Raw genomic sequence first — 9,823 nt, forward strand, 5'->3', positions numbered from 1 at the left:
TAGACTTAATCTGAAATATGCTGCTTACTGTATACTATACTGTATCAGCTCTGTTCAGTTAACAAAACAAAATGCTTTGTTATAGAAATCAATTGGCACGCTTGTTCAGAAAATGTATGAATTAAAGGAAAACTTGTTTTATGTTACTATTTTTGGTGGTGATTTTGAATCATTTTTGCTCTGCTGATTCCAGATAGCCGGGCCTTCTTATGCCCTTTTTGTATTAATTGCTCTAGGAAAAATTAAATTAAACATTTTGTGAATCAAACAATAATTCAATTATATTTTCTTTCAAAAAAATTCTGTAGAAGCTTAATGTAGTCAAATATTTTGCTCTGCCTCGTGATAGTTGTTTTCGAAATCACCGTATTAGTGAAATTTACATGTGATGTGCTAGTACCTAATTTTTTTTTTCAGTCCGACAAAATAATACTTGAATAAGCTATGTATACACAGGCTGTCACTTATTTACACAAACTGATTATTGCTTGGAGAAATGAATTCAGATGCTTTGTCTAATGAAATACCCGCCGTTTCTTCTTGCTGTTTTGTTATGGATACATTTTTGTTTGTACAGTTTGAAGTTGTAGAGAGGGTTCTTAGTTGTTTGAGACCAATATGTACACACAGACGTTCTCTTACGATCGGTCACCTAGAGATCATTTGAAGTTATGACCTATCTGAAAAAGGGGACTTATGACCTGGATCTGAAGTTCTGACAGGTCTTCCCTGGTCACATGACTGCACTTTGGGTGCTGGCAACATGGCCACATTTACTGCTGTTTGCAGCATCCACGGTCATGTGACTGCATTTTATAAACAGTTTTGCTGAAAACCAGCACTTCCATTTTTCAGCAAAACTGTTCCGTAGTGAACAGTGGGTTCACTTAATGACTGTGGTGATTGCTTAACAATTGCAGCACTCATTTTATTACTTAATGACCACTGCAAAAAATGGTAAAAAAATGAATATTATGATTTATGACTGTAATGGGGACAGGCTCCGATTTATGACCGTAATGGAAAGGCTTGTAACTTAAGGACTACCTGTACATATGTCTGTTCCTGATTGATCAGTGTAAGGAGAGGCCTGATAGAGAGGGTGTAGGACCTACGGTAATAATAATGCAAATACTGGGAAATCTTTTAATAAAAAAGATTGTGAGGTCTAAAAAGTATTGGGAAAGTTTTTCGGCAGTCTTCAATTTACTGTCTCAAAGGTGCTTTTTCAAAAGGGAACCAGAACTGAAGAAACTTCTTGGACGAGAAGCAAAACATCTTCAAGGAAAAACAAAGTCCAGTTGCCTTTTGAGAAAAGCACCTTTGGGACAACCATAACCTGGATGACTGGGAATTTCCATAGACATCTTCATTTTTTTGTTCTTGAGCCAGGTGCTTTAGCATTTGGTGGCATCTTAGATTCTTGAGTTGGGATTCTTTGGATCTATATTAATTTAGCTTCAGACCTGGATTTGGATCTGAAATAGTTTTTATTGTAGCAGTTGATTATTTATGCAGGAAATTGGAACTGTTCCTTGAAGATCAACAATGATGGTTAATTCCTTTTAAGACTAGTACTGTAGAGCATTCAGGTTTCCCATATTATAGGTCAGGGGTAGGCAACCTTGGCTCTACAATGGACTTCAGGCTGGCTCAGGAATTCTGGGAGTTAAAGTCCACGAGTCATAAAAAGAGCCAAGGTTGCCTACCCCTGTTATAGGTAGTCTTCCACTTAAAACCATTTGTTTAGTGACTGTTCAAAGTTACAGCAGCAGTGAAAAAAGTGGCCAACCATCTTAGAAGAACCTTTGTAAACTATGATGGTTCAAACTGTACCTGTGAGAATTTTAATAGATTTTCGGCAGCCAGATCACATTGCCCTGTCAAGATTGTATTTGCAGCGTTGACAACCAGTTTATTTCCAGCACAGTTCAGAAGGTTCTTCATGACTAAGACATTGTAGAGTGTCAGCCTTATAAGATAGTCCAGATCAGACATGTCAAACACAAGGCCCGGGGGCCGGATGCAGCCCGCGAAGTGGTTTCATGTGGCCCGCGAAGCCATCCTGAAAACAGTGAGGGAACGGCCCCCGCTGCCTTGGCCCTGGCCCAGGCCGGCCGGGAGCCAATGTACAATTTTGTGGTGGCCATCTATGCTGAAATGCATTCAGTCTTAGCTCCACAAAGCCGTCTAGAAACAGTGAGGAACCAGCCCCTGCCACGTCAGCCCCGCCCCCTGGGTGCATGCTGGGGAGGTGGACCATGCCTTGGCGCTTGCCCCTGTCCCACTCCCTTCTTCCAGAGACCCTCAGATCTGTCCCACTCCTGCCCAGGCCCCCACAGGCACCCTTGACGCGAACGATGTAGAGCTGGCCATGCCCACCCAGTAGGCCACACCCACTCCATCCACGCCCACCCAGTAAGCCACACCCACCCTGACCACATCCACCCGGCCCCCCCGAGGGCAACCACAATGCTGATGCGGCCCTCAATGAAATTGAGTTTGACACCTCTGGTCCAGATCAACAAAGAGATGCCACTTAAGCCTAAAACTATTTTTATTAGAATGGTTATACAACAGAAACAGAAACTTGCAAGATTGAATGTGCTTCTCCTTGTTCTTCTTTTGTCTTCAGGTGAATTAGGGAGGTGCCTGTTTTAAAGATCTTATATATCTCCATCTTACCTTAAGCTAAGTTTGTATGATCATTGCCTTGCCCTCTTTCCATCAAGACCACCTTCTACGCTCTCTTCACACAGGCTGCTTTGCCCATGTCGGTGTTTCTGCAGCTTAAGATCTGATGGATTTGGCCCTTCCTGTGTCTCCAACTATTGTGGAAATAAAGGGAAAATAATGTATCAGTAACTACTCCTAAATGACGGGACCCTCTTCCCTCAGAGACACAGTTGCATTTTTTAGGACATGTTTTGCTAGGGGCTGTGGTGGCGAACCTATGGCACGGGTGCCAGAGGTGGCACTCAGAGCCCTCTCTGTGGGCACGCGCGCCGTCGCTCCAGTCCTAGGCCTTCAGCTCAGTTTTATAAAACCTTTTCGCTTTAGGCCTCCACCGCCGTGTAAAAAAAAAAAAAAAGGTTCAATTAATCAGTCAATTTCAACTTCTCGCGGGGAAAAAAAAGATGTTGCAAAGTTAGAATTGATTGATTGAACTTTTTAGTCCCACCCAGTCTGCCGTTACCACTGCAGCCACGCCCAGCCAATGGGCCACACCCACCCGGCACCCGACGATGCATAAGTGGGTTTTGGGTTGCAGTTTGGGCACTCGGTCTCTAAAAGGTTCGCCATCACTGGGCTAGGGGGTTAAGGACCTTCCTGTTTAGGAAAGCTTTTGCCTACAGCCTACATTTTATTCTGTGATTACTATCTGCTTTACAGTAATACATTCAATTTTCAGCCTTCCTACGCTGCCCCAATTCCAGTGGACTCTGTCAGTGAGTGTTAAAAAAATAACAAGACAACTAAACAATTAACATTCCTTTGAAAAACTAGTATGATGCCCTTCTTCAATTTGGGTCAAAGACAGAGAACAGTAAGGCCATTTTGAGTAACTTGTAGAAGCCCAGGAGAGTGGGTGAGGCATCTTCACTTTGGGAAAAGAGAATTCCGTACAAATGTTCTGAATTTTTAAAGTTCTTTTTGTAATGATTTTAAAATGATTTTAATATTGTTCTGTTTTTAAGCGCTAGCCCTTTTGAGAGAAATATGTATAGACAGACAACAGACGCGTATACCGTTCATGTTTTAGATAAAAAGAAAAACATCGTGTAAGATTTTGAAAAATGCTCTTTTGTCACTATGACTTTTCCAGTTTTTCAAAAATGTACTCCTGTGAATTAAGGCAGCAAAATTTAAAAAGAAATTGGGGAGTGACATGAAAAGAAGGAAGGCAATAAGCTGAAAGATTTAGAATACATTCACTTATAGAAAACTACATGTTATAGTACATTTTAACGACTGTGTTATGTTATAAGATTTTATGAACTGGGACTCAACACACATAAAGTGGACATCTGATAACAAAAAATTGGATAAAATAAAACTTAGTCTTTTAAAGCTCTGTAAGTCCCTTCTTTCTGTAAAAGATGTAAGTAGTTATTTTTCTAGAAACTGTATTCATGGGAATCTTATTTTGGAATGCAATATTGATGAGAGAACACTGGTGAGGGGTTGTAGGGATCAATAATTTTGGGATGTGAAATTCCCATAATTCTTTATAGACTTAGGAAAAATGTTCACATGGCTTGAATTTACTAGCATTTATAAGCTCCTTTTGTGAAAGCTAGTTTGTAGTAGTAGTTGAGGCATCAAGCTAAAAACCGGGAGACTGTGAGATCTAGTCCCACCTTGGGCATGAAGCCCAGCTGAATGACCTTTTGGGCCAGCCACTTTCTCTCAGCCCTAGGAAGGAGGCAGTGACAAACCACTTCTGCCAAGAAACCGTGCAGAGACTTGTCCATAATCTCTGTATTGTACTCTAAATGTACTGTACTGTATGGTAGGATTTAGTTTTGATTCAAAGCAGTGTTTTGAAATGCATTACTATGACTTCTAGCTTGCATTGTTTCTAGGATTGCATGATAGTTGTGCCATTTCAGAAGGAGATGCATCTGTTTTAAAAGGTTGCAGATAGGTGCTTCATTTCCCATTCCAGTCTGCTCCATAAAGCATGGCAATTTTGTCAAGGTTTTATAGTGAGAAGGATTTAAGGGTATGAACATGCCCACATATGCTGAGTGAGGACTTTTGTGAAATAGAAGACTTGCAAATCTTATTCTCACATTTTGCTTTATATCCAGTCAACAACTTCTCTTCAAATCTTGAATAAATAAAATGTTGGAAATAATCAAACATTAGTATAATCGCACTCTTATTACAGGATATTACAGTTTACTATCTGGAACAGTGATAGATTTAAAAGGCGCTAGGGTATGTTGCCATCTAATGGCAAAGGAATACTTGCTTCAATCTGTGCTTCAGTAGTTTCAGGCTTCGTTTAGTAGACACTCATTGGTTTCTCAGTGATGGTGAAAATAGTGATCCAGTTTTTAAAAAAATATGCAGTATTGGTTGTTTAAATTGAAAAGCTACGTGAGAATGTTCAACCTGGACTTATTCGGCCCTCGGTGATGCTGGAGTACTCTTTTTTTCTACAGAGTCAGTTCTTAGAGTAGCTCCTGTTTATTGCAAAAGTTCTTTTGAAGAATAATTAGGTGTTTTAGCATATGTGCTTGTGTTAATATAATTTGCATTCTGATAGGGTGGTAGGAGATATAGAAGTATAGCCAGCCGTACCAACAGGCTGAAGAACAGCTTCTATCCATGGGCTTGTCAGGCTCTTGAACGGGAAATAACTTTATGTATGAGAGACTCGTGAGGCCGGCGCGTTGTGCAATTAGCTTACATGGTGTAATACGTTGGTGGGTTTGTTGTCACTGTGAGTTGTGTTGGAGGGGGGCACGGAGGGAGGCTCAGCCAATCTCATTGTACCCATGTTGTACTTTGATAATAAAGGTTCATTCAAGTGCCACAAAATGACAGCCAGTTTGGTGTCCAGAGTTTAAGATGCTGACCAGACGTCGAGGCTTTCCTTAGTCATGAAAGCTGGCTGGTGACTTTGGGCCAGTCACTGCCTCTCAGTCCTACCCACCTAACAGGGTTGTTATTATGGGGAAAATAGAAGTATTAGGTATGCTTGTCCACAGCCAGCCCAGTCCCAGCTGCTATCGTTACCATCACCTTGCATTTTGAAGCCCCTGCCACCATGTGCTCCACTACCCTGGGTGAGCTTTGTTGTTTTCTTCCTCCTGCTGCTGACAAAACGTGCCCTTTGGTGAGGAAACCACAAGAGGCCATCTTGCAAGGTCTTGCAAGGAAATCACCTGTACAACCTTGGGAAGAAAGCCGCCATGCAAAGGAGCCGACCGTGCATGCATTCTTGATCAGTAGTGGGAGCAAGAAAGACGATTAAAAATCAGATAGGGGCTTGAGGTATGGAGTGCAAGGAGCTGAAAGGGCGTAGATGGGGGTAGACAGGCAGATGAGGGGGAACGGCAGCACCCCTGCAATCGTTAAGTGTGGGTGGGCTGCAAAGTGCCCCCGTTTTGATCATGTGACAGTGGGAACATTGCAATGGCTGTAACTTTGGGCACCAGTTGTAAGTCCCTTTGTTCAGAATTGCCATAACTTCCATAGTCCCTGAATGAATGGTCATGTTGAGGACTACCTGCATCCATATTTTGATTTGCTCGTCTTACAAGTGATGTGGTACCTCGGGAACTCAACATCCATCCATCCATCCCATTTATCATATTTCTACACAGCCCATCTCACCTAAATGACTGGGGGCGATTTATAGTTTAAAAAAAAAAAGCATTCAGGATATATTCAGAGAGGATTTGCTTTTGAGGGCAAGAAAACTAGATGAAGTATTTAAAAGTTTACAAGGCAACACTGAACTAGATCAATATTTAAAACTGGTAAAAGCTATATTGTGGAACAAAAATTTGAAATGTACAGCGGTTGAGTTATGCTGTGAAGTTTTGTTTTTCTAGTTTGTACTAACTTCAGCTGCATCATTAAATGTTTCTAAAACTGTTTTCAAGCGTTTCTGTTTGTCCCTGTGTAAACCATTCTGTGAAGCAAAGTTCTGACATTTCGTAGGATGTTTGCAGAAGTTTCTGTGAAGTTGCAGAGTTTACAGTAATAGTTACTTTTTGAATAAAAAAATCCTTCCTTCCCTGATTATTTAGATATATTGGCTTTCCAGGTTTAGATTCATTAGACTGCTTGAATTCCTTCTTTCTAAATAAATGAAATTCTGAAATGTGAAAATACTAGGCATTTGTCCTTTACTGTAGGGGTCCCCAACCTTGGCAACTGTAAGACTTGTGGACTTCAACTCCCAGAATTCCTCAGCCAGCTTGGTTGGCTAAGGAATTCTGGGAGTTGCCACGGTTGGGGATCTCTGCTTTACTGCATATCTCCTAGCAGATTTTCACATAAGTCTACTAAATGGAAGCATTCAAGAATATTGATCATCTGAATGATTTTTTAAGGAATAAACTTTAGTTTCTTAACTTAAAAAGATGAACTTACTCATCGCACTGTTCTTGTAGGTGGCTTTTCCACGGNATGTATGTAAATAATGTGCCTGACCTCAATATCTGCAAAAGGGAAATAACAATAATGGTAAGTTAATATAAGTTTTGTGATGTGGGTATAAGTGAGTGGGTGGGGATTGTTTAGAAAGCATGCATTAGTTTGTGGTCTAATGTTTGAATTTGTTTTCATTGTGTTTACATGTGGTTCTTTGATATGAGGAAATAAATAATGATTCTAAGCCAGTAATAGATAACACAAAGTTTTGTAGGTTTATTTAATAATAATAACAACAACAACAACAACAAAACAACAAAACAACAAAACAACAACAACAACAACAACAACAACAACAATAATAATAATAATAATAATAATAATAATAATAATAATAAAAGTTGGAAGGGACCTTGGAGGTTATCTAGTCCAACCCCCTGCTCAGGCAGAAAATCCTAAAGCAGGGTCTTCAAATTTGGCCCTTTTATGACTTGTGGACTTCAATTCCACAAGTTGAAGGCACGCTGGCTGAGGAATTCTGGGAGTTGAAGTCCACAAGTAATAAAAGGGTCAAGTTTGAAGATCCCTGCCCCTATACCATTTCATACAAATGGCTGTCCAGTCTCTTCTTAAAAACGTCCAGTGTTGGAGCATTCACCGCTTCTGGAGGCAGGTTGTTCCATTGGTTAATTGTTCTAACTGTCAGGAAGTTTCTCCTTAGTTCTAGGTTGCTTCTCTCCTGGATTAGTTTCCATTCATTGCTTCTTGTCCTGCCTTCAGGCGCTTTGGAGAATAGCTTGACTCCCTCTTCTTTGTGGCAGCCCCTGAGATATTGGAACATGGCTATCATGTCACCCCTCGTCCTTCTTGTCATTAAACTAGACATACCCAATTCCAGGAACCGTTCTTGATATGTTTTAGCCTCCAGTCCCCTGATTATCTTTGTTGCTGTTCTCTGCACTCTTTCTAGAGTCTCAACATTTTTTTTACATCATGGTGACCAAAAGTGGATGCAGTATTCCAAGTGTGGCCTTACCAAGGCATTGTAAAGTGGTACTAACACTTCACGTGATCTTGATTCTATCCATCTGTTAATATAACCTAGCACTTTAGGAGAGATTTAGGAGAGATTAATCTATTTCAAGACCACACCTGGAATATTGCAACCAATTTTGTTCACCATACTACAAGAAAGATATTGAGACTTTGGAAAAAGGTCAGAGAAGAGCAACTAAAATGATCAAAGGCCTGGAGACTAAAACATATGAAGAACGGCTGCAGGACTTGGGTTTGGCTAATCTAAAGAAAAGAAGAAACAGGAGCGACATGATAGCAGTATTCCAGTATTTTAGGGGCTGCCACAAAGAAGAGGGCATCAAACTGTTCTCCAAAGCACCAGAGGGCAGGACAAGAAACAATGGTTGGAAACTGTCCAAAGAGAAAAGCAATCTGGAATTAAGGAGAAACTTCCTAACAGTGAGGACAATTAACCAGTGGAAAAGCTTGCCTTCAGAATTTGTGGGTGCTTCATCACTGGAGGTTTTTAAGAGGAGACTAGACAGTCACTTGTCTGAGATGGTATAGATTCTCCTGCTTGAGCGGGGGGCTGGACTAGAAGATCTCCGAGGTCCCTTCCAGCTCTATTCTATTCTATTTCAGATATCACATTGGTGAGAGTCTGTATTCAAGGAGATAACAAGAAACAAATATTTATAAAATGTCTAATACATCATCAGATAATTAACTGGTGATTAATAGTTTGCATTGATAGTTTGTAGTAGAGTTACTTTTGTGTTTGATCTTAAAAGTAGCATATTCTTTTTTTTCTTTATACTTAAGAATGTTTCTCTTTTTACAGAAAGAACTGTCTGGGCACAAGAACATTGTAGGGTATTTGGATTGTGCTGTCAACTCTGTTAGTGATAATGTGTGGGAGGTGCTTATCTTAATGGAATATTGCCGCGGTAAGTGCATTTTTTGTCATTTTAATGTTTGGCTAGCATGCAAGGTTATGAACAAAGTTACAGCAGCTTTGGATATAGGTACTCCAGGGTGAAATAGACTACCCATAGCCAACCTTACTCGTTAATGTTCCTCCATTTTGTTGCTTCTTGTTAGAAAGCAAAAACGGTACAAAAATGTCAGCGATCACTCACACGTTAGGGCTATACAAAATATTCAGAGCACATTTCATATAGAACAGTGTTTCTTAACCTTGACAATTTTAAGGCATGTGGACTTCAACTCCCAGAATTCCACAGCCAGCAATACTGGCTGTGGAATTCTGGGAGTTGAAGTCCACATGCCTTAAAATTGTCAAGGTTGAGAAACACTGATATAGAATCAGTGTTTCAGATTGATCTGCAGAAGATACTCTCTCCAGTATGGCACAATTAATATTGTTATTTCTGCTTCGACTGCAGTTTATTATCCATAAATTGGGACTTATTTTTTATCAGGCGAATTTGCCATTCAAATTTGCCATTTAAAATTAAATTTAAAAAAAAAAAGTTTCGATTCAGTTTGTTATTGTGAAATGCCCACGTTAACTGTATTCTTAGTACTTGTCTCTAATAAACAATAGATGAAATCTAAATTCTTACTTTGAAGAGCGACGTTGTGTGAAGCCTTTTAGGCTTTTGAAGATTTAATGTATTCGGTTAAATATTTAATATTTAAATTTAGCATCCGATCGGCTAAAACCCTCTTG

At 40.0% G+C, this 9,823-nt stretch overlaps 1 protein-coding gene across 1 annotated transcript in view; it reads left to right on the top strand.

The window, feature by feature from the left end:
* The window catches only part of BMP2K (BMP2 inducible kinase), a 60,265-nt gene that overhangs the window by 16,278 nt on the left and 34,164 nt on the right, over positions 1-9,823 (top strand). Inside the window, exons 4-7 of the mRNA XM_029287373.1 lie at positions 2,531-2,546; positions 7,148-7,206; positions 8,972-9,077; positions 9,232-9,296. Of these exons, the coding sequence (XP_029143206.1) occupies positions 2,531-2,546; positions 7,148-7,206; positions 8,972-9,077; positions 9,232-9,296 (246 nt within the window). The remainder of the gene's footprint in view (positions 1-2,530; positions 2,547-7,147; positions 7,207-8,971; positions 9,078-9,231; positions 9,297-9,823) is intronic.

This window comes from Protobothrops mucrosquamatus, unplaced genomic scaffold (assembly GCF_001527695.2).
Source record: "Protobothrops mucrosquamatus isolate PMUCROS unplaced genomic scaffold, P.Mucros_1.0 scaffold3, whole genome shotgun sequence".
NCBI lineage: Eukaryota > Metazoa > Chordata > Lepidosauria > Squamata > Viperidae > Protobothrops > Protobothrops mucrosquamatus.